Genomic DNA, 25,319 nt, shown 5'->3' with positions numbered 1-25,319 from the left:
TTCTTTATTATGTATGCAATCAGAAACGTGTTTATCGCAACACGAAATGATTTTATTTTCGGAGATATCATTATCGTTTTTTATATCATATTGTCGCATACCTAAAAAGATAATAATAAAATGTTGAATATATATAAATATGACAAGAAAGAAATATTATATCATCCATTACCATTTGGTAGATGTTTTTTATTTGCCAAGTTTTTGAAAGTAGACATCGATTTCGATGTTAATGTCGATGTTGTAGAAATATTTCCCACAATTTCTTGATCTTCCACATCATCACTTTGATAAGCTATTTCAACATCCTATTATTTTTATACAGATATCAAGATTCAATCTTTGTAAAGATACATTACGATAGATAACTACAGGGTAATTACATTTATACAGTATAAATTACAATGGTTGAGAGAGAAAGAGAGAGAGAGAGCGCACACACACGCACACACACAAAGCAATAGTTTAAATATTAAAAACGTTGAAAACAGCATGTATATTTTCTTCTCATCAGCCACAAAAACCAATAGTTTATTAAATATTAGTGTGCAAATTAATTCGGTGCTTTTAATTTAAAAAATGGAGCCTTTATTTATTTTCTTTTTTTTAGAGGGGTTTATCAACTGCTCGATAATAGATAGCTAATAGGAATATAGAGAAAAATATTTAAAAATGATGGCAAATATAATTTCGAAGATGATGATATGTTTATTTTTTTGTAATAAAGGCTCAGCTTTTTCAAAAAAAGTACCGAATTAATTTGCGCGTCTAATAGTTACTTATTTAAATATGTTATTCCGCTACAACAAATATACTTTAATGTTAAGCTTTTAATAATTAATATCGACAATAATAATGGCATCTATAAAGAACAATTTGTTCTCACTCACTTGTTTCTGTTCTTGAAAAGATCTATGTATATTATCATCTCGTTCAGTAGCCATGCACAATGAAGCTGAAATAAATTTAAGATAATCATGGAAATGTTTAATAGAATAATTTAGCATATATAATGCGAATATTATATGCAATCACTCATCACAATACAATGCAATTATCCATACAATAATTTGCTTCTAAAGTGGATCCCTTCTTAACAAAACAATCAGTTGATCTCTTCGATTTTGTAACGCTTTTTAATAATTTATTCATATCGTGATATGACGAATCATCTGCACTTTCACTGACAAGATTTTCCTGCAAATCTTTTTCAACTTTTTTAATTTTTTGCAGAATACATCTGTCCAATTGTGTCTTTTGTTCATTATTATCCATATTAAAGAATTCATTTGGTTTCTTAGTCTTTTGTTGCAATATTTGCCTATGTTGTATTAGAGATTGTAGAGATTGTTAAAACGTAAAATTTTACGTTTCAACGTGTGTATAGTACGCATAGTTCGTGAAATATCGTACAAGTTATTCGAAAATTCATCAGATTCTGATACCTTCTAAAACGTGGATCCAGACATCCAGATAGTCTTTTTGGCATTTGTGTGACTGCTTCACATTTCGGTTTAGAATGTCTAAGACAAATATGACGAATAGAGAGCAAATATAAGCAAATACGATATTTTTAGACTTACAATTAGGGGTATATTTTGTAAAAATGCTCTATAACGCTGTATCTCTATAAGCTACGTAGCACTATAGGACAAGAGAGAAAGAACGAGTGAAAATAAGAAAGAATTAAAGAGCTAAAGAGCTACAGAACTTATAAAAATTTTCTTACAGAATACAGAGCTTAATGTGCTCACAGAATGTGCTTATAAATATGTCAGAATATTCAGGAGACTTACTGACATGTAATAGCTCGCATTGTATTGCAAGTTTTTGTACAAGTTCCCATCAAAGTAATCACACATGGAGGTTCAATAATGTTATTAGCACTATTGGTTAAGCGACGTGGTATTTTTGGCCAAGATGGATTAGTTGGAAGTCTAATACCAAGAACACCGTGATAAAAATAAACAAAATCTTTATTAATATAAATAATGCGCGCAAACAACATGATACCCACCGTAACGTTCTGACATTTTTCTCCGAAAACGATAGATTTTGCTTATTTACTAGAAAAATAATACATCTTAAAAATGTATTTTAAGTATTTCTAAAATTTGTGTATGTGTGTATTTGTGTATGTACGTTTATTTTGTGTATGCGTGTACGCATACATCACTATTATATATGGAATATTATTTTTTAAATATTTACCTTCTATATGTAAATCAAGTGCACTTGGTTTATCATTGTGCGCCATATTAAAAAATAATTGTATGAAATGTTATAAATTATCTTCGCAAAGGTTATGTATTCTATTTCATCAAAAATCGAAAGTCAATAGGCTAAAATATATATAATATATAAATATATATATGCAACAATTGTGTGCACATGTCAATTACATGTTTTTTTAATATGAAGCTTTTGTTTGTCGGGATTCGATTGTCTTAAAATTTACTCGTTTTTATATAGATATAGAATATAGTAGATATTTTATTATCATAAAATCTTATAATATGTATACAAATGTAAGTATGTAATTTTAGAACATAATAATTTATTTACATTGAATATACAGCACGAATATGGTTATAACCAGTCTCTTTTGTGAAAAGATTGCCGACTGTGTCATTTTGAAGATTTCGTGTATATAAACTTACGTCGAAACATTTTATACGAATTTATACGAATATTATAAGGACATCTTTAGATTCGACCTGGTCAAAAGCGGAATCTTCCTACATGCACGATGTAAAGTAATATATACATTGAATCTCAAGTCTGATTATAACATTAAACAAGAGATTAATTATCATATATCGCGTGCGCGCGATATTTCTGTAGTGGATTACGTTATATTACCCTAAAAATATACTCGCGCATTCTATTTGTTATATCACATATATAGTTAATATAACATTGCTACTGATTAGTCTCGATCTTTGCCTTTGTTTTTCAAAGATACTTGTATCTTTCTTTTTAACATTTCTTCATCCTATCATTAACACTATGCAACTAGAATAATTTTTACAATAATTTGTTACATATGCTCCTTACGAAATACATTTAGAATTAGGAAATAGATTTGCAATAGATGCAATAACGTTGATTCTGTTAAGGTTATTTTGTTTATATTTAATTTTGATGAGATTAAGATACACGAATTTTTTAAAGGTTTAACACGAATATCGCAATTTTATGTATAAATAGAAACGAGAGGCATGAATAAACTGTTGCTAAAGATACCATAAAGATACCATATTTCATTTCTCTTTACATGTTACATGTCCATCTGTTTAAATAATTAACATCTTATTCAAGATTTACTACGTTTACTACGCTGATTTAACCATAAATCGATGGTTTATTTCACAGTTTACACAGTTCTCACATTTAATATATTTCTATATATTTCTATTTTATATAAACATAATAGTTTTGTTGATATTTGAACACAATATAGTGAAACTTGTGCGCATTAATTATCAGCGGATAGAACAAAATTATCAGAAGTAGAAGAAAAACGAATGTAATTTTGCAATAGAATTTTTGTAATCGAAATAACTCATGGAATCATAGCGGAATGTAAGCTAATATTTTAATTACATGCTTAGGACGTAATATTCATATCATTGAAATTTGAATTTTGATCTCATATCAATTTCTTATTCTTCGCGTATTATGGATGATTTCCGGTGATGATTTATTATCACCTTTTAATTGGTCCAAAATGTTAGCATCTCTCTTTTTCTGTCATTTTTGCTTATTAAAACTATGTTTTAAATAGTTTGTAATATTTTATCTAAAATGTGACAAATACTAAAGATAAGTACAGAATGTACTAGATACATCTCGAAAGCTTCTTGTAACGTGCAATGAAATAACCTCAATAATTTATTTATTCATTGATTATCAATGTGTTAGAAAATGTAGCTTAATAGCATAAAAAATATTACTATTAGAAATAGCATAACTTTAACATTATAAATAAATATTTCTTTGATTTTAATTAACTCTTAATACATATTATGTACAGATTTCGGAGAAGACATTGAAGAATTTTGTCTTCAAACCCAATTATAGAATAGAATATAACAAAAATCATAGTATATAATCTGGAAATAGTTATAATATATGTATATCAGATTTTGATGACACAGCTTTTACGAGAGCAATATTTACTTATGGAATAAATCTTTAAGAACAAAGTTTCAAAGGCATAATAAGCTTGAAAAATAAAATATAGTTTGTAAATTAATTCATGATAATTATTGTTTTAAAAAGAGATATTTTTTGTCGGGCAGTAACACTATTTCATGATATTTAATGTGAAATAAAGCGAGACACATGCATTAAAAAATACAAACAAATGAAACATTGACTATCGTCACTCACATCTGTACAATGGACATTGAAACAAATATTTTAAAGAAAAACAAATATTCGCCATCGATGATGACACTTATAGAAAATGGACAAAAAAACTACTTCATTTAATATTTTTTACCCACCCCTTACATATAGCATGTATCCCCCACTTATTAAGTTCTTTTTTATTATGTTGACTTATGTAAAGCAAGACATTTTACTATCTCTTCGATCCTTTCTCATTATTGTCTTATTATGCTTCATGATCGCCACTACCGACTCCTATCAAAGATTCTGTTTGTTCTGCTTCAAGATCTGGAATCCTAAAAATTATATTGAAAAATATCAATTATATTTATTATAATCAATTATTTATAATTTAATTTATATATTTCAATGATTACATCTATCTTGATTTTACCTTGCAGATCTGCCATTTCTTTTACAAATCCAGATGTAAAATCGTTTCATTAAATCCATAACAGGATCCCAATTATCGTAATAAGACAGGAGAGATACCGTCAGAAATGCCAAAAGCATTGGAATGCTTCCTAAATAGAAAATACAAGGATATTCTATTTTTTTCAAGAGAACATCGGCTATCATTGACATAGGCATCGTTAAGCTTATTGCCAATGTTGCTATGAGGGATGATGTCAAAAAACAACCCCTATAAACAAACACAATTCTGTTATTCAGAGAATTAAAACATTTGATACCATGTGTCACATATGTGTGACAGAAAACAAGGATTCACAACGTCATACATGTGTGTCAACAATCAATTTCCATTTTATGATCCCAAAAACAAATAAAGTTTACTGTAGATATAGCAAAAATAAGTTTAAAAATTGTAAATTGTAAAAAACATGACTGATGGGCTTAGCATGTAGTTATAAGAAATATATCAATTACATTGTACTTTGAAAAGTAAGTTTAAGTTTATCATACATCATAAAAACTAAGTTTGTATTATTATTTACTTAGTATTTTTCAACAATAAATATATTTAATTTCTTTATCTTTACGATTAATGTGTGATGTATAGTCTACAGATTATTCAATGTTAATGTTAATGCTATAGATCAGCATCACATATATGTGACATATTATATAATATATGCATTTAGTTACTCAATATACTTAGTATTTTTACAGTATATTGTATAATATATACTGTATTACTAAGAACAAAGTTTAAACTACATGTTGCTATGTTGGTAGTGAACATATTAAATATAAAAGAATGATGAGAATTATTATTCTTACTATCACTATATGTAATAATACACAATAAATGTATAAATATTTTATTGAACTTACCATAGCCACAGAACTTCACTCAGAACTGTACCAATCAGGCCGTTTATAATTAAGAATGTCCATTGATGACTACTGGGCCATTCAAACTCTTCCCAACGACCATAATGAAGAATAAAAAATAAAGGCCACAGAAGCGTTAAAGTAAATATTCCCACAAAGCCGAAAAACATTGGTATATCCATTTTATCTTCGTGATCAACTTTTCTTTTTAAAAATACGATATATACGGCATAGAAGAAAGCACTGACTAGAGCTAATATTACGCCTGTTGATATGCTGTTGCTTTCTACAGTCAAATCTGAAAGACCGACTAAAATCTGCAAATAAAAATGGTTTTTCCAGATGTATAAAATGAAATGTTTAATGCATCTACATTCACTAAAACACTTTTCTCAAATTGTTTTTAACGATAGGAACAATTCAGAATCAATTGCATTGTATAATAAAATTGCAACTTACTAGTCCAAAGATGCTAATCACTACGGCGGTTAACTTAGATAATGTAAACTTATCCCCTCCATTACTAGGGAAAACGGCAGCAAGAAATAAAATGAATAAACTAGACATCGAGGACAATATAGTCACGATTCTAGCTTCAGTTTGCTCTAATGATATTTGATACGTGTAATTCGCCATGAACCACTAAAAACAGATAATATTAACAATAATTATTAACAATACTGTTAGTAAAATGATGTTACTCGGGCAATATTACTTAAGGAATTATAATATTATGTTACCCACAAATACACAAAACATGAGGGCTATTTTAGCCACTTTTTGTACAGAGAATTTGTTAGCTTGTCGCCTTGCGTGTTCTCCTGCTCTCACGCTTGCTTGATAACTGAGTCGAGCCAATAGAGCTTCCGTGGCATCGCTTTCCGACATATGACGCACTTCTGCTAATTTGCTAAATCTTACAGATCGAATAGACGAATCATCGCTCTCCGTACCTGATGAGCGATCACAATGATCCGGAGTTTTTATTGGAACAAATGTTGGATCGCTCTACAATAATAAACAATTGTTATCACATTAATAACTAAGAATTATTTCTAGTTTTAACGCATATCGACTGGCATTTATTTTAATAATACAATAGAAACTTTTTCAAGTTAATTGACAAAGAAAGCGTTTAGATTATATTTTAATGCATCATGATGTAGCATATATATTGTTACTATTATATATTTAGAGTATATTATTATTATTATTATTATTATATATTTATAGCATAATAAAGATATATAAAAGCAAAAGTTATAATTATAATTATTTAAATTATATTTTACTTACTAGACTTGTATTAGCCTCCGAATAAAAATTATCATCTTCGACATTGGGATCTATGAACTGAAAAAAAGCAACATATATACATATACATATACGCACGTACATACATACATACATACATACATACATACATCATACATATATATATATGTATATATATGAGAAATAATAGCAAAATACAGAGAGAGACACAGTAATACGTCATGCAATTTTATATAATTTTGTGAGTACCATGTATGTTGCAGGTTTATTACATTGTTCTCGCCAGGATGGCCAAAAGCACAGACCAAATAAGTAAAGGGTAAACATAGATGTCCTTATATATGTACTAAAAAATGGCTTTTCAAATGTTGCTTCTCTGTAAATATACTGAAACAAAAAGAAATATTATTTTGTAGTCACACATGTATAGTAATAAAATTTTATCAGTATTTTTAATCAAAAGTTATCTCTCTAAAATGATAAATAATATAAAAAACAACTGGAAGCAATTATAAGAGAAAAAAAAATAGAGAGATTGATATTTCTTACTTTGGTAAGCTCAGAACTAGAGACCCAAATTATATCGACTAATAGTAAAACCAAAAGTCCCAGTACGAGTCTTTGAGATTTGTTCATCATCGCCGCGAGTTTATGAGGATCCTCCGCCATCCCCTGTTGTCTACGCTGGCGTAATTCCACGGAACAGCTCATTCTTAGTCCCTTTCACTTACGGCATCATGTCCATATTATCTACTCGTTTTTGCAATACGCAGTTTCTGCAATATCAATGCATTGCAATGCTCTCATTTGTTATTTCGATACTGTAAGTAGATGATTGAGAACGGTACCCATTAAGATCTATATCAGAATATATTCTTTACTTTATACATAGTGTTAGTTGCATTATCTTTCCTTCTTCCACCGATCAGCTGTCATGTTATGAAAATTTCTAATATAGGAAAACATAGGAGCTGTGATCTAGTGCACTCAAACATGCGTCTACAGAGAAATATTAAATGTGAAACTGCAAGCACGAGCCAAGATCTGTGCCAATCAATGTCAAGGGACGATAACAAAGGTTCTGATTTCTTAACGTCACACTCAGAAGATGACCTAACCTAACCGGCTGTTTGTGGGCCCGGCTCCAATCGACGTTGGCCCCGCATCCCATTGTCTGTTGCTAACGAATCTGATATTGATTCCACTACTCGTACACCTTCCAAGAGAATGAACGTACAATTATCAATTGTGTACCGGTAACACACACTATATTCATATAACTATCGTACGAGCTAACACGTTGTAATGTCCGCTTACATCGTGAAGCGCTAGTGATAACAGGTACGTCAATTTTATCGCGTATGATAACACGGTCGTAATATCAACGTTGCGTCGACGCGCGCAGTCTCCGTTTTCCTTTCTCTCTTTTTTTTGTTTTACTCATATCTCACTATATTTCATTACATCCGACGCGTGATTAGTTACGATACAATCAACTGCCTTCCTCTAATATTTCATTTTGTTTTATTTTAAGCTCTTACCCGCTTATCGCAATTAGCATATTTGATTAATTTGAATCGTAATATATTGACGTTTTAATTGGCGCGCACTGACTGGCTGCATTAGCGACACCACTGTGATCGCATTCGTTTGTATAAAGGCCTGTGTCCACGATCCAAGAACTTTGTCAAAGTTCTTGGATCGTGGACACAGGCCTTAATGCGTATGAAGTCTATAGTTGGTTACTATGGCAATGGAAGACGATAACAATACTCATTTTTCTTAAAATGTAATGTTGAGAAGAGTCGAGTGTGTAAGTGTGAAAAATACAAATAAAAGAACAACTATTGAATAACATTTAAGTGTCATAAAAATAATGGCACACGATACTCTTAGCAACGGTCGTTTACAAGAATCTACAATTGTACAAAGAACAAGAATCGACAGATGCAAAAGAGGTATCAAATATCTTATTTTCCGGTAACATTAAGGTTAACAATTTTCCTCATTAAAGGTCGATTGTTCCAACTTCTTAATAAGCTAACAAATAATAAGTTAACCCATGTATTTGTCTTTGCTTCTCTTGAAGAGAAAACAGAGACAGATATGTGATTTAAGTGTTAATCAGTTTACCAGGAAGCAGGGTTCGAAAATATCATGATATTTCTATAAATATCATAATATCAGATATTTATGAAAAATCAAAAATATCATGATATATATCAATTTCTTTATTTCACCTAAAAATTTATATATGCTAGTATCCTTGTTTATTGATGCTTTTAAAATAAAAAAGATAAGAATATTTCTAATAAGAAGATTTATTTTTTAAAACATTTTTTGAATTTGAAGAACAAAATGTTTTGTTACATTTAACTTTACTGCAACTTTATAATTGCAATATTATTACAACGTTTATCATAACATATAATATTTACCATAACATTATTTATAGTAATCAACACAAAAAATATTCACGATAATGTAGTCATTAGAATATTTCAGTCGTTTCAACTTTACGTAAACGCAAGCTGTTACTATAATCGAGTATCATAAAACAAAAATTCAGAAAATAAATCTTTTCTTACAATTACACAAGTAATTATTGCATATCTATGCAGAAATGTCTTTGAAAATAACATTTAATACAATTTAAAACTTATAAAATTTATTTTACTATTAAAATATTATCATTAATCATGGAATATAAATATTTGAAATAACAAAAATAAGATTTTAATCAGATTCCCTTTCATCATTTAAGTAAACTAACACAGCAAATTTATGTAAAAAACATGTAAACGTTGCCTATTGCAACTGGCGGTCACAACAAATTACGCCATATCACATTGTATTGCATTGGTCATCTAGCGTCAAGCTACCTTAGGCCGGCGGTATTCATAGTCGGATCTTATATGGGTGCTTTTCATTAACGACACAGTGCGACACAGAGTATCATTCTATCTTCTTTCAATACCAGTGAACAACAAAGATAGAATGATACTCTGTGTCGTTAATGGAAAGCACCCATTTAAGACCGTCTTAAGTGTATCTTCAGATACTCCGTAGCCAATGAAATGATCTATATAATATCTGCAGATAAACTTAAGACGGTCTTAAATATAAGATCCGACTATGAATACCGGCCTTATAGTGTAACCTAGTGGTAACATTTAAAAACAATACGCTATCACAGTACGCAAAGCGCGAAGTAGAAAACTGCATAAAACTGCATGTTGATTAATTGATTGATTTTTATAATGATTTATTGAATAAATCAAACGATTATATATCATAATATTTATCTATTGATATATATATATATATCCTCGAATCCTGCCAAGAAGTTGGAACAACTGGTCTTAAATGTATACAGGGTGTCCCGGGTTTTAACCGACAAACTGCGGGAGCATATTCTACTAGTGGAAATAAGAAAAAATTCTTATATCGAGTTTGCTTAGAAATGCTTTATTACAAAGTTATAAACCAATATTGAAAAGAAATATGAGATAAGTAACAACGGATTTTTTCACAAAAATAAAAATTATGTACGCAATGATTTAGTGACGCATTTCAAAATGTTGTCCTTGCACATCGATACAAGCTAGACATCGACGTAGTACAGAATTTGTTACAGTACGACATTCCTGAAAATTTTGTTGCATCTCAGTAACTGAATTAGTAATTCGTTGCTTTAAATCTTCAAGCGAGATTACTTCTGTACTGTAAACTTTATTTTTTAAAGTTCCCCATAAATAAAAATCAAGAGGCGTTAAATCGGGCGATCTTGGAGGCCAGAAAACCGGTCCTCCTCGACCAATCCACCTATGAGCATAATGTTCATCTAACCAGTTTCTAACTTGTCTAGCATAGTGTGATGGACAACCGTCTAACTGTATCCAGCTGTTTTGGCAAAGATTTAAGATTCTTTCCGAGCGTCGTCGGTGTCTTAGAGCTGAACGAACATCATCATATTCATTCATAGGTCGAAATGAACCCAAATTACGTAATTGCAAATGAGTATTACTAAACACAGAACTATCTGGTACTCTCCTGTTAGGAAATCTACGTTGATACTCTCGTACGGTAGCTCGTGCATTCCGTCACAGAATCCGTACACGAAATGAATATCAGTGTATTCCTCATTTGAAAACACTTTTGGCATTCTGATAGTAATTGCTAGTTCACACGACGATTGAAATCTAACAGCTACTGTTGTGAAAGTAACAATCATACTGAATCGTTTCAACATAGTGAACATGAATACATGTGAATACACATAACATAAACATCTTCGACCTTCCAAATTCTACACTATGTTCCGTTGTTACTTATCTCATATTTCTTTTCAATATTGGTTTATAACTTTGTAATAAAGCATTTCTAAGCAAACTCGATATAAGAAGTTTTTCTTATTTCCACTAGTAGAATATGCTCCCGCAGTTTGTCGGTTAAAACCCGGGACACTCTGTATATGTGCGACTATTTTATCACTTTGGAGTTAGCAACAAATTCAGTTTTTGGTATTTTTCGATAGCCCGTGATACAGAGAACAGTTTAGAATCTAAATCTTCCGAGCAACAAATTTTTTAAGTAATGTATCTTATGTAAAGCACCTTAGTCTGTGATTGCCTGATTTTCGTTTAATAATAACTAACTGTTTTGTAATGATTGTACATATTTGTTTATGTAAAACTGTTCGATAGTAATTTTGAGTAATACTTTCTTGCAATGAATTTGATCGAGAATGTTATGGCGCGCTGCGTTGTACTTGTTCATGGATGTTAGTATATGTTTAACAAAATTATATTTTGAAAATGAATTTGCACTATCTTAGAGCAATAAAATAGCAACACATTCTAGTGTAGTTGTTTTGTCGATTCGGGCACTCTATATAGTTTTATCAGTATGGGCGGAGTTCCACCTTAATGTTAAGCTGGACCCCCCCCCCATTATGATTGCAATTTCCTGCTAAACGATTCGAGCAACAAAATCGGGAATAGAGCAACTAATTAGCACATAATTAGCACTAAAGTTTCTGATAGGTCCGAACTTTTTTGGTGTTGGTGGGGGGTCCAATTTAATTGGTAAATATCAAAAGACATCCAAATAAATTTAATATAACGTTTTTCAAACAAACTGTGAAGACATCAATTTAAAGAATTTTTTAAATTTGTTTTACATTACATTTAATTTATTTTACATTTCATTTATTTTACATTACTAAGAAAAAATATGGATATCTATTGATTGTTGAAAAATTGACTTTCCGTATCTATTATATTTAAGTATTTGGTTACCTAAATCATATAAAAATAAAGTAAAAAGAAGAGTAAATAGTCTAATATTTTATTCTTGATACAAACTTATTGAAACATTTGTATTTAGAAAAATGTGTTTACCTGTAGAAAAGTTTTTAAAGTTGTTGTTGCATTGCTAACTCTTTAATGAAATGAGGCGAATAGAAATATGTAGCATTGTTAAATGATTATATATTAATTATATATGTTGGCTGAGGATAAATCATTACACTAATTATTGCTTACTTGTCATAAACCACAAAAAAAAATGAAATTCTTAGTATATTTTATTTATTATACTGCTTATATCAATCATATAATATATAATATAATATATAATATATAATGATACCATACAGGATATCCTAGACTTACCAGTAATGGTAGATTTCTGAGTTCATTTGGAGACGAAGATTCTAATATCAAAATGGCTACTGTAGTTTTTAAACGGAAAAGATGTAAAGTTCATCAACTTGTCAAAATTTCGCATGCTCAGGAACATCCCATATCAAAAGGGCTTTTCCACAATACTTCACTCAACTCGATAGAAACAATAATACTGTATTTACATATGTTTCAAAATATTTTTTAAATAAACAAACAAATTAAACAGATTAATAGGAAATATTTCCACACATGTTAGTATATTTCCTTTTCTTATCGATTTTTTCTTTATCAAGCGACGCGGTAGCGTCGCGACGCCAAGTACATAAAAAAAAATTAATAGCCGCATGAGAAATTATCGCTTGACACGGCACTGGCGCGGCATCGTCGAGGCGCTACCCAGTAGCCTTATCTCGAGTTTTGCCTTGTCAGATTTTCCGATGAAATATTCTCGGAAACAAAAATCGTAATAGAAAATCTAATGATACTTTTATTATATAATGTTGATACGACCTTTCGATTGCGAGTAACCCGAACAAAATTGGTGCAGTCACTCTTGAGATCTCGAATCGAGTCCATGTAAAAGTGGCACTTATAAGGAACAGTATTCAGTTTTCAGTCTCACATACACACGACACATTCAAAGCGAGTTTGTCCGCCAAGGCGCGTTTTCATGTACCTAACGTGCAGTGACTCGCTTGGTAATAGTAGGCGTATCGCCCTAATTTATTCGTTGGTAAAGATTAACGCGCGCGGTTCAAATTTAATAACAACAATTTAATTAAGTAATTAGTTTTCTCTTAAATTAATATAACCTAATTAAGATATCGCGAATCCGCTTGCGCTGTCTTTTTCAGAATTTCTAATTGTTTCGTTTGTAGTTGAACTTTCAAAAATCAACATTTATTTAAATAAAAAATAGTTAACGTTGCAATTTGTTAAGATATCGCGAATCCGCTTGCGCTATTATTTTCAGAATCGTTTCTAGTTGTTTGGTTTATCCCTACAAAAACCTTTTTAAAAAAATAAAAAATATTTACGCCAAGTACATAAAACGTATCGAACTTTCTAAAAACAGTGTAATTATAAAAAAATAACCTTTCTAAAAAAGTGTATTATGAAAATTTATTCTTCAAAAATATACATGAAATCAATGCAATTTATCTAGCATTTGTTTAAAAATGGATGTTGTCAGTGCAATATCCAACAATTATATACAAGATGCATTCACAATTAATCCAAAAATTATATGAAACAAGTTGTATACATTCAAAAGTATATGCAACACAAGCTTAACGCATCCATTGTCTCTTCACACAAATTCTAAGTCACATAAAACGTGCTTAAACTGACTCAAATGATCAACGGAATCATAATGAAGCAAACAACTTGGCGTGCCCGGGTCGCATTGGACATGTCTTACAAAATTCTTCTAAACTTGAGTAACAGTATCTTGATTTGTACTGTATTTTGTATGGTGAGCTATTGCATCGTAATACAACCCGGGCACGCCAAGGTTTTTGCTTCACTATGACTCCGTTGATCATTTGAGTCAGTTTAAGCACGTTTTATGTGACTTAGAATTTGTGTGAAGAGACAATGGATGCGTTAAGCTTGTGTTGCATATACTTTTGAATGTATACAACTTGTTTCATATAATTTTTGGATTAATTGTGAATGCATCTTGTATATAATTGTTGGATATTGCACTGACAACATCCATTTTTAAACAAATGCTAGATAAATTGCATTGATTTCATGTATATTTTTGAAGAATAAATTTTCATAATACACTTTTTTAGAAAGGTTATTTTTTTATAATTACACTGTTTTTAGAAAGTTCGATACGTTTTATGTACTTGGCGTAAATATTTTTTATTTTTTTAAAAAGGTTTTTGTAGGGATAAACCAAACAACTAGAAACGATTCTGAAAATGATAGCGCAAGCGGATTCGCGATATCTTAACAAATTGCAACGTTAGCTATTTTTTATTTAAATAAATGTTGATTTTTGAAAGTTCAACTACAAACGAAACAATTAGAAATTCTGAAAAAGACAGCGCAAGCGGATTCGCGATATCTTAATTAGGTTATATTAATTTAAGAGAAAACTAATTACTTAATTAAATTGTTGTTATTAAATTTGAACCGCGCGCGTTAATCTTTACCAACGAATAAATTAGGGCGATACGCCTACTATTACCAAGCGAGTCACTGCACGTTAGGTACATGAAAACGCGCCTTGGCGGACAAACTCGCTTTGAATGTGTCGTGTGTATGTGAGACTGAAACCACAGTATATATAGTAGCGCAACTCTCTGTCGGCACCTTTGATGTTAGCGTAGGCTAAAACGAACTACACACGCGCGGGCATGGTAGGTAACCAATCATTTCTTTCCAAGTTATTATATACATACTATACATAGTACGTTCCCGCATCGTTGAAAGCGCCAAGTGGAACACTTGCGTAGGATGAAATGTGTCTGTTACTCTCATAGATCTTATATACCTGGATAGGCCTTTTCCTGTAGAGAGAAAGAGTGAGAACATATCCATTCATCGTCCATCCTTCACTTTACAGTATACGAAACGCATGCGCGAAATGATATATTAAAAATGGCCAACAGTTCGGTTTCACGTATGTGTCATGAATGTAACCTATAAAAGTAATTTATTCATTTATCGATAAAATGACGATAAGATGTGAAGTATGCGGCAGATATTGGTTAAAAATGTGATAAAAGTAATTGAAAATATTCAGACGCATATAAAGGATATGTATCTGTTTTGTGCTACAGTTGGATTTAGAATAAGTAAAGTAAAAAATTCAGTTAATAAAGTTGTTTTCACTGAAATTATTACAGGTCACTCTCAGGGCCAAGATTTTTATGGTAATCGCAGAAATCAGCTCATAAATCTTATTGTTTCTACTTACATAGACATAAGATTTTATCACATAGCACGTGAAAATAACGAAAAGCCAAATAAAATATGTAAAAAATTAACTAAATTAATTTTATTTTCTCATGACTGATTCCTTGTAAAATCATCCCACAAAGTTTGATGTAAAAGTACTACTATAAGTTTATAGATACTATAAGTTAAAAATAGTATTTATATTATATTAATATTGTTTATATTATACTACTAAATAACATGCTAATGATATTTGCTATTATTTCTTTTCTCAATCATACATTAATTTTTATATCTTCTCTTGTTTCCTTTTCCCGGAAAAATAATTCCTTCTTACATCCCTATAAAATATCTCCAGGTATTTCACTTTCAATTTCCTTAATTCTGAAGTTTTATAATTATCTGTTTGTTTAATAGCCGTAAAAGCCCTTGCCGCTTGATTTTTTATTATACTTGTTTATTTATATTCTTTAATATATCATTTGATTATATTTTTAATGCTTCATCAGATATTACGTCCCTGCGCCTCCGCGCTTGCTCAGTCTTTCCTTTTCCAATAGAAGGACAGAAAATATATTGCTCTCTCGCTCTGGCATTTCGGTCCCCGATTTTCATCAACAAGGCCTATCCAGGGGTACGGTCCAAGTCACGCTTCGAAGCGCTTCTAGACACTTTCTATCTTCTTCTCATTTGACAGAAGAAAAAGGATGGAAAGTGTCTAGGAGCGCTTCGAAGCGTGACTTGGACCGTACCCCAGGTATTATAAGATCTATGCTGTTACTATCGGTTGCATACCACTTGGCGCTCTCAACGATGCGAGCATCATTTTATCTTTATTGCTCACCGAATATTAGACAAAAATAGAATATTGCTCGCGTCGTAACGAGCACGTACCTTTTGGAATATGTAAAAAAACTTTTTAAAGGAAAAATGTTTCGTTTCGGATTAATAACAAAATATTAAACATAATTTAAAGAATAATTGTAATTCGTACAGTTCACTCTGCTATGTATTTATACATTTAAATCTGTCGTCATTTAAAAAACAATAAAAATAAAAAATCTATATTTAGGAGAAAAAAAATTTTCAAGTTGTACAGCTGGTACTAAATATAATGAAACAAATATAAAAGAAATATCTCATAAATTAATTAAGTGACATTAATTAAGAAACATCGCTTTTAAAACTTATTTCGAAAAAGAACTCTAAAATGAAAATGTTGATTTACATTTCCAAACAAAGACAACTCATGCGCTCCAAGAAAGAAACGTTTTTGTTAATATAAAATAGAATTTTTTAAGGTAAAACTCCTGTTTAGGGGAACATGCTCCAATCTTGACCTTGACATATGTTGTCAAGATCACCCTCCTGTGTAGTTTTACCTTTTTTAATTAAGAAATTGTATATAAATATAGTAATCGACTTCCGAGGATCAGGTAACGGTTATCAAATAACAGGTTGTATTCTAAAAAATTATTTTACTTTATTTTTGAAAAATATATTTATATTATATCATTCTGTACATAATTTTAAAAAACAACCTCATATGGAATTCCAGAATGCTAAAATGATTCTTTATTGTATGCATTGTTACAAAGTATTCTGTATAACATATAATAAAATGTAAGAAAGAAATTATTATAATTACAATTTTTGTAGATCTGGTATTTAGGAAAAGAACTTGTATTAGTTTATGTGTTTTTTACAGGGAATGGTATATACACTTCTCCTGGTTCTAAATCCGCTATTAATGGCTGTTTTCCAGCAAGAACACGTAAAATTACATTATGTTACACTGTGTAAAATTCTTGTTCCAACAGTGAAGTGTAGGTTTAATTTCTTAAAATCTCTATAGAGAGTATAACGGTTCTAAACATCTCAGAAGAGTGCATTAAGGTTCTTTATTTTTATTATACAAAGTTTGGAACCACCATTTAAATACTAAATAAGATTTCTTAAAATATTGGTAACATTGGGACATTTTACACGCTTGTACTTAGCTTTCTGCTGTGTCGAGCAGTGTCACACTGTGCCATCTGTGTAACTTGTTGAAAAACCCACTATAAATTGCAATTTTGACTACAACAGATTGTTGACGTATTTGAAATGATTTGATTAATTTAAGAAATAAAAATTAAATAAAAATTATATACGGTTGGGTGACGATGCTGTATACTCAAAAAAAAAAAATTAGTAATACAATAAATAAAAAAAGAGGAGAAAAAGAAAGCAAAAGTACATACAATTTAATTAGTAACAAAGTAATGTCTACATCCCATAGATATTTTTAACAAATAAAAGAATGCAAAAGTTAAAAGTAAATAAAAAATATGTATACGATGCAATATATTTAAAGTGCAAACATGCATAAAAAACATGCATAAAATATAATATAATTTGGAGAAGTAATTAGTATATGAATAAAAGTAACATATGTTGATGAATTACCTATACATTCTAAATATATTTTTGCAGAAATAGAATACAATTTCATTGCGACAAAATGAGAAAAACATAATTTATGAATACATAAATATATACACAAATAAATTATATATTATAAATTATATATAAATTTAAAATTTAAGAAAATACAAATATTAACGTATATTAATTAGTAAAATTAATATAATTAATAGAAATAAATATTTCTTAGTAAAGTATACACTTAAAAGTTCATATACAAATAATAATAAAAACATGTAAATTGTTTAAAAACCAAAGAAAGAGTACAAGAAATATTAAAATGTTTGAAACATATGTGCGGTTCTATAACATATATAAATCATTACAATAACATGCGAATATTCGTCATAACTGAACATAAAATTTTCATGCGGCATATTATAATATGTAAAAATGTAGTGTGGCTATAATAATTATTTGTTATTACTCTATCATTGTCCATACGTTAGCTACTCAGTCCATCTCAGTACAAACCAAAGAAAGAGTAAACGGAAGATTTATCTTTAAAATTTAAGGAAAATATGAATATGATTTTATAAAATATAAAAATCGTGATCATGTATGTATTGATATATACGTATTGAAATTGTGTTTACATTTGCCCGTAAACACAATCTCAATACATACATATTCAATACCGAAATTAATATATGTAAAACTAAGACTGCAGATATTGAAATAAATATATTTTTTAAATAGTATACTTATAAATGTAAAAGATTCAAAAGTTTTCTATTTTTTCTATTACTACCTTTACATTCTTTATTATGATGCGATAAAGTAAAATATATACGCATACGGAAAAATAATTTTATTAAATAATGTATTGGAAAATGTGGACATGGAGGTTCAAAAGTTACGGTCTGCACAAGTTTAAATAAATAATTACCGATATGTTTTTTGTAACAATTATTTTCGAATGTTTTTACAAATATTTCTTCTAATTTGTGTATATAAGCACAGAAATTATTGCTTGCTATATGTAAATTTCGAAATGGATTTTCTTCTGTGCTATTAAAAGCCTGGAAAGAACAATATAAAGTACTATTATCTATAACAGTCTTATTTTCATTGACATAATTAGTACATACTTCACATGTATGCATTTCTGTACATTTTTTTATTAAATATCCGCATACATATTTGAACGCATTTTCTTCTGGCAGATCTATATTATAGTAGTCGTGATTCTGAATATCTAAAATTATACGCGTCGTAGATGGAATAAATTCTGTTGATAAAATCGAATCTGATACACCAATTGCACTAAACATATGATTAGTATCTGTAGCACAATTTTGCGTGTCTGAATGTTCCAATACTTTCATACTAAATAATTTTTTATAAGCACGAAGGAATTGAATTGGTGTCGGATTCAAAGAATTACCGCCTTGTTGTCTAATTGAACCGAAGAAATTTTTAATGCAGTCTTGGTTTATTCTTCGTGTGCGAATGTGTGGAAAATTATAACATTTTAATGTTTCCTAAAATTGCATCATGCTCTTAATAGTTATTTGCCAACCTTCAAAACATTTAACTTTGACACGAGAACCTTTGTCGTTAATTACATTAATAGTTTCCAACAAATGTATCATTCTTTCTAAAAATTGCATCTGTTTCCTACTTCCAGTAAATACTTGTCCATATTCTTTTGGATTGTTCAGAGCAGAAGAATTTAAAATATCAAACAGTTTATCAAAATGATTGATAAAATCTATTGTTCCAACTGCTTGACTTGGAAGAAAGCCGGAAGACATTTGGGTACACATACCCGCAGCTACGCGGCTGCTAAAAATTTGTACTGCGTATTTAACTTTCATTTTTTGAAAACTTGTTGGCTCCATATGAATTTTAGACAATTTTGGAGCCAATTTTAGCCACTGCTTACTATCTTTATTGTAAAATTGTACAATATGAGTCCATGAAGCAACTTTGTCAGTATCAAATTCTATATCATATTTCAATAAATTATCACGAGTTCTTTTAATCAAATGAGGAGGATCGAATAGATATAAAACTTCGATTCCATCAACCAAAAAACTTGAATTTTGTACGGAAATACCTAATTCTCGTGATAATTGTACAAAATTAGAACCCATGTCCGTAATTAAAGCATGCACCATAGCACCACAATGCCGCAACTTACATATCACATCAAATAAAATGGGTTTTAATACATTAGATCTACATGCAGTTTCCACAAAACAAAAACAAACAGGAAGTTTCAAATTACCTGCTATGCTACGTGCCATAATAACTAAAGCATTTTTTGCAGGTACTGGATGTTTTTCATTACCCGTATCTGCAAATCCAATAATTTCGTCTTGTGATACGTTATAAAATAAATAAGCTTTTAAACTCATTTCATCTATGCACAAAATGCAATGTCGTTTTAATTGTGGTAATGAATTTATTTTATAGATAATACATTTAAAATTTTATCATTTATACCGGGCTTAATTTGCCATGTTTGTGTAAATGATTGTAAAGTGCGTATGGATGGTAAAGCAATTTCTGTTTTTAACGTTCTATAATTTCGTGGACTTAAAAAATATAAACACAAGGCGAATTGTTTGAATTCAGAATTGTATCGCCTGCCACGTTTGTTTTTAATTTGTGCATCAATTTGTGCACACAAGATTCGTGCAAAATTTGCAGGGAAAAATTTACAGGTTAGTTGACGCAGAGTTTCGTGTTCCTTGAGTTTCTTTTCAGCTGGCTGAACATTCCTCACAGTCTTTAATTTCTTCTGAAGCCGTCGGTTTCTTTGCTCTAGTGATTTCACCTTTGCCCTTAATCGTAAAATCTGCTGCTGTAACTTTTTCTTCTCTTTTTCCTCTCCTTTTTCTTTTCTTTTGTAAGTGAATGTACTTCTACACAAATAAATATCAAACTATTATTTATTATATCATATGTTTACGTAAGTATGTCATAAACACAATACGTAAACACAAAAACTTACGGGTTAGCAATTTGGACATCTCCATCAGGTCTCGGTATTTCTTCTTGTACTTCTTGTACTTCTTGCATGTCTTACATGTCTTGCTCTGTAGGTTGCAATACTAATGGCAAGTCACTGAAAATACAATTTTATATAACTTCATTATATTATTCTTGTAATAAAATAGATTGTCCAACAATAATAAATTGCAATAGTAAAATATTCTCTTCTGTGTTATACAGAAATAATTACGATATTTATACATTTAATTATAAATATTATAATTAGACATTTAATTATAAAGATTTAGAAATTTAATTACCTTGTTTGTTGTGCAACGTCGTTTTCAGAAATATCAGGGTCTTTCCTCCTTGCTTCTTCTTTTCATTTCCTTCAATTTCTTCATATAGATTTTCATCTTCTTGTGATGCAGTGCTAATAATTATATATAAGTATTATTATAATTTTCTATATTATTAAAGATTACTTTATTACTATATAAAAATGACTATATAAAAATAATGTGGACATTTGCAATTTATATAGAAGAGAAAAGAATTATAATGTTATAAGATCTACAACAACGTACTTTCTTCCAAAGAATATTGTAGGGATAGCGTCTGGATGCAGATAAGCCTTGCTCTTTTTTATATTATACCACTTTTCTTCAAAATGTAAGTGGCACACTCGATAATTACGATAAGCATATTCTGCACCCATTACTTCCAGATCCATTCTGTCACATGCATTTATCCACTGCAGCTATCTAAGAATACACAGGCCGACATTTTTAGACTTTTTGTCTGCTGTTTGAATATAAAATATCATTTTCGATGTATTTTTTCACGCTGAACACGAATCCGGCCGCGAAATTGCTCTATAACGTCAGGTTTTTGAGAAAATGAGGTTAAAAGTGTCAAAAGTGACGTTTTTTGCCATTTTTATGAATTTTTCGCTGGTAAAATAAATTTTATTTTTTACTTTCGTTTACGCCATCTTAAAGTGCCAACTTTTATCTTTAAACTCGATTTTTCGAAACTCCGTAGGATTTTTTTCGCCGAGTTAACCACTCCGCTGTCAGACGAACATTTCGGCCTCCATAGCACTCGATTTTAAGTATTTATGATATTAAGTTATTAAGTTTATATGTGCCTATGTACTTATATAATATCTTTTTAATGATTTAAAAATAAAAAAATGAAATTATAAAAAATGATTAAAAAAATGAAAATTAAAATGATAAAAAATGATAAAACAATTTAAAAACAACAAAGCTAAAAACATTTTTAAACAATCAAAAGAGTGTGATGTAGGCTGCCTCCACGTGGTGCACTCTGGTAAACGTAGAAGGTTTGTAAAATCGCTCCTACTGCGGCTAAACGGTCTACGAACAAAGAACATGGTGCAGGATACTGTGTTTGCATCAGTAAGGTATAATTAATTTTTGCTCGTGTAAAGTACATTATACACAGAAGATTAAAAATGCCAGAATCTCATTTGGGGAAGCGAAATGTAACCCACCCAGAAGTAAAAAAACAGTATATACCAAATTTTATTGAAATTCTAATAGTTTTACAAATTTTGGTCCGCCATATTGGATCGGCCATTTTGAATTTTTAAAATCTTATTTCAGAATTGGATTCAGCGACCTCAAAAACCTTCATATTAAAATCATTATTATCCAGTTCTGAAGTTTTGTTCTCCAAGTACATTTTTGGCACGAAATGTTCGTCTGACAGCGGAGTGATTAACTCGGCAAAAAAAAATCCTACGGAGTTTCGAAAAATCGAGTTTAAAGATAAAAGTTGGCACTTTAAGATGGCGAAAACGAAAGTAAAAAATAAAATTTATTTTACCAGCGAAAAAATCATAAAAATGGCAAAAAACGTCACTTTTGACACTTTTAACCTCATTTTTCTCAAAAACCTTACGTCATAGAGCAATTTCGCGGCCGGATTCGTGTTCAGCGTGAAAAAATACATCGAAAATGATATCTTATATTCAAACAGCAAAAACCATGTCGGCCTGTGATATCAATTAATGTACAAAATTATAATACACACACGCACGCGCACGCACGCGCGCGCGCGCGCGCGCACACACACACACAGAGCATATTTAGGAACATAAAAATATTATAAAAATATTATGTAGACAAAATTGAAATTGCAGAAATTATATTTTGTAAATGTTGTAATATCAATAATTTTGCTTAGTATATATTGTATATAATATAATATATAATTTAAATTAATTGGTTTAAAAAACAATTATTTATCAAAACCATACCTGTCATGTTCTTTTGGAAACCGAAACAAATGTCTTTTTTCCACAGTATTTTTATTACAATCTTTTATCACGCACCATGCACTTGATTTTTTCTTTACTTGATCTTCTGACATTGTTCCTGTCTTTCCGAAAGGATATCCTCTGGAACAAAAATAAAATGCAAATGTTCTTCGACAAGAGAAGTGACACTCTGTACGATTTGTCACTTCCCTAATGTTTTTTCTTTGTGAACACTGAATACTATTCACTGAACACTATTCATTGCACCAAACTCCTTTTACTTTCGCTTTTTATTTTATCACTCCGATAAAATCGCTTTAATCACTCGTGGCCACTAAAACTCGTGGTCGTAGCTTGCTGTCAATTTTGTCGTTACAGCAGTTAAAAGGATCGGAATGCTGTGATTGGTTACCTACCATGCCCGCGCATGCGCTTCATTTTCACCTACGCTAAAATTGCCGGAGTTGCGCTACTGTATATACTGTGCTGAAACTGAATACTGTTCCTTATAAGTGCCACTTTTACATGGACTCGATTCGAGATCTCAAGAGTGACTGCACCAATTTTGTTCGGGTTACTCGCAATCGAAAGGTCGTATCAACATTATATAATAAAAGTATCATTAGATTTTCTATTACGATTTTTGTTTCCGAGAATATTTCATCGGAAAATCTGACAAGGCAAAACTCGAGATAAGGCTACTGGGTAGCGCCTCGACGATGCCACGCCAGTGCCTTGTCAAGCGGCAATTTCTCATGCGGCTATTAATTTTTTTTATGTACTTGGCGTCGCGACGCTACCGCGTCGCTTGATGAATTCAATTTTAATAAAAAATATTGCGCGCGCGCCCGTGTGTGTGTGTGTGTGTGTGTGAAATGATATTAATCTTTACTTATAACATCCAAATTTCAACAAGATCTGTTGATTTTTAAAGATTTGACACATTTTTGACGATAATATCTTATTTTTAACGCGAGCGCTCTGACGCGCTCCGACAGATCTAAGTTGACTTATATTATTTGTAACTTTCATATCTGCAAATATCTGCAAATGGGGTTTTCACTAACTCTTAGGAGAGATTTCAAGGAAAAATTTTATGTAAAAGAGAATCTGTCTATTCCTATCTATTATTATGAAAAATGTATTGAAAATAATATCTTTTTTCATATATATGCGCTTTTAAATTAGCTCCATATTCAGAAGCTGTTTAAAAAACAGACATATAAGCTATTGATTTACTATTTTTTTTTATGAATTCTACACATAAATATGCAGTGAATTTAATTTACTTAGAAAATAAATCCCAACTAGTTGATTTTTAAAAGCAAGTCGAACTTTATGTAAGCAAAAGGATAGTAAGAAACATATTACTACTTATATACAGGTTCACATACAAATCTCATTGCATTTTCCAAATACTGGATATGTTTAACGGTTTTTAAATACTTTTAAATGTTATCTAAAAGATTTCATTCATTATTATCTAAAATAAAAATGTTATTGAAAACCCATTTTTGACCGCATATTTCCGATTTCTCCCACTGTGTGACGGTTGGTATTGTGTCGTCAATCGATTAATAATGTTACAATTTAGGCTGCGGTCCGAAATACGCTCACAGTGCTGAAAGCGTCTTCTATCTATCTTCGATGTATAATAAGCAACAAGGATGGAGGACGCTTCCAGCACTGTGAGCGCATTTCGGACCGCAGCCTAAAATGGTTACAAATACTGCAGGCTATTTCAAAACAGTTGAAATTTATAAAGAAACAAAACAATATATTTTATCAATGTCTTTTACAATGTCTTATCATATATTTAATTCGAGTATGAAATAATAAAAAAAGGAAAGCATTTTAACGATGTCGGTTCAACATTGTTTTCCCAACTGCCGATGCTTCCGATTTAAAGCCAACTGTTGGCCAACCAACATGCGCTGCTCGGGTGTTTAAGAAGGAAAATGCAATTTTACAAAACAAATATTTAGTGCATACAAGAAAACAAAAATTTCGCAAACAGAATATGTATTATATATATATATTAATAGGTATTTTATATT

The 25,319-nt window shown here is 30.3% G+C and overlaps 4 protein-coding genes and 1 long non-coding RNA gene across 9 annotated transcripts in view; 2 read left to right on the top strand and 3 right to left on the bottom strand.

Moving 5' to 3' along the window:
- Nucleotides 1–720: 720 nt before the first annotated feature.
- Nucleotides 721–2,371, bottom strand: LOC105279537. Its single transcript, XM_011339393.3, has 3 exons — nucleotides 1,797–2,371; nucleotides 1,446–1,523; nucleotides 721–955 (listed from the first exon to the last, which is right to left on the bottom strand). Exons 1-3 carry the CDS (start codon nucleotides 2,006–2,008, stop codon nucleotides 934–936), a joined length of 312 nt encoding a protein of 103 aa, XP_011337695.1. The 5' UTR covers nucleotides 2,009–2,371; the 3' UTR covers nucleotides 721–933.
- A 168-nt stretch (nucleotides 2,372–2,539) lies between these two features.
- On the bottom strand, nucleotides 2,540–8,341 carry LOC105279528 (solute carrier family 35 member F5). 4 transcript variants are annotated; one of them, XR_893957.3, is made up of 9 exons: nucleotides 8,085–8,341; nucleotides 7,516–7,742; nucleotides 7,216–7,353; nucleotides 6,988–7,044; nucleotides 6,436–6,699; nucleotides 6,151–6,333; nucleotides 5,692–6,008; nucleotides 4,790–4,919; nucleotides 2,540–4,691 (listed from the first exon to the last, which is right to left on the bottom strand). XR_893957.3 is itself a non-coding variant. In XM_011339376.3 (9 exons), exons 2-9 carry the CDS (start codon nucleotides 7,675–7,677, stop codon nucleotides 4,622–4,624), a joined length of 1,440 nt encoding a protein of 479 aa, XP_011337678.1. In that variant the 5' UTR covers nucleotides 7,678–7,742; nucleotides 8,085–8,340; the 3' UTR covers nucleotides 2,540–4,621. The 4 variants fall into 4 exon arrangements, 3 of the variants coding, with proteins under 3 accessions (XP_011337678.1, XP_026829772.1, XP_026829773.1); XM_011339376.3 differs by having other exon boundaries at nucleotides 4,790–5,038; nucleotides 8,085–8,340; XM_026973971.1 differs by having other exon boundaries at nucleotides 4,790–5,038; nucleotides 8,090–8,340.
- Nucleotides 8,342–8,723: 382 nt separating this feature from the next.
- LOC105279524 (Bardet-Biedl syndrome 4 protein homolog) overlaps nucleotides 8,724–25,319 on the top strand; it is a 113,161-nt gene continuing 96,565 nt past the window's right edge. Inside the window, exon 1 of one of the 2 annotated variants that reach the window (XM_026973973.1) lies at nucleotides 8,724–8,924. In XM_026973973.1, coding sequence (XP_026829774.1) covers nucleotides 8,843–8,924 — 82 coding nt within the window. In that variant the 5' untranslated portion in view covers nucleotides 8,724–8,842. The remainder of the gene's footprint in view (nucleotides 8,925–25,319) is intronic. The other variant, XM_011339363.3, reaches the window with a different exon arrangement.
- On the top strand, nucleotides 14,776–15,828 carry LOC113563006. Its single transcript, XR_003407287.1, has 2 exons — nucleotides 14,776–15,393; nucleotides 15,515–15,828. It is a non-coding gene; the product is annotated as an uncharacterized LOC113563006 (long non-coding RNA).
- On the bottom strand, nucleotides 21,226–23,977 carry LOC113563005 (52 kDa repressor of the inhibitor of the protein kinase-like). The gene is given in 2 exon segments (XM_026973977.1): nucleotides 21,226–21,739; nucleotides 23,263–23,977. Coding segments are annotated over 2 exon segments (321 nt in total). The 5' UTR covers nucleotides 23,376–23,977; the 3' UTR covers nucleotides 21,226–21,531.

The sequence above is a fragment of the Ooceraea biroi genome, chromosome 12 (assembly GCF_003672135.1).
Source record: "Ooceraea biroi isolate clonal line C1 chromosome 12, Obir_v5.4, whole genome shotgun sequence".
Taxonomy (NCBI): Eukaryota; Metazoa; Arthropoda; class Insecta; order Hymenoptera; family Formicidae; genus Ooceraea; species Ooceraea biroi.
Note: the sequence above shows the minus strand (reverse complement) of the source record. Positions and strands in the feature narration are given on the sequence as shown.

Excerpts from the sequence above, each read along its gene's own strand:
- LOC105279537 (XM_011339393.3), bottom strand. The coding sequence starts at position 2,008 with ATGTTGTTTGCGCGCATTATTTATATTAATAAAGATTTTGTTTATTTT. Across the intron at positions 1,524-1,796 it reads ATGCGAGCTATTACATGTCA|ACATTCTAAACCGAAATGTG; the intron begins GTAAGTCTCCTG and ends TATTTGTCTTAG. Across the intron at positions 956-1,445 it reads CTGGATCCACGTTTTAGAAG|CTTCATTGTGCATGGCTACT; the intron begins GTATCAGAATCT and ends AATTTATTTCAG.
- LOC105279528 (XM_011339376.3), bottom strand. The coding sequence starts at position 7,677 with ATGAGCTGTTCCGTGGAATTACGCCAGCGTAGACAACAGGGGATGGCG. Across the intron at positions 7,354-7,515 it reads CTAGTTCTGAGCTTACCAAA|TATATTTACAGAGAAGCAAC; the intron begins GTAAGAAATATC and ends TTTTTGTTTCAG. Across the intron at positions 6,334-6,435 it reads CCCTCATGTTTTGTGTATTT|TGGTTCATGGCGAATTACAC; the intron begins GTGGGTAACATA and ends ATCTGTTTTTAG.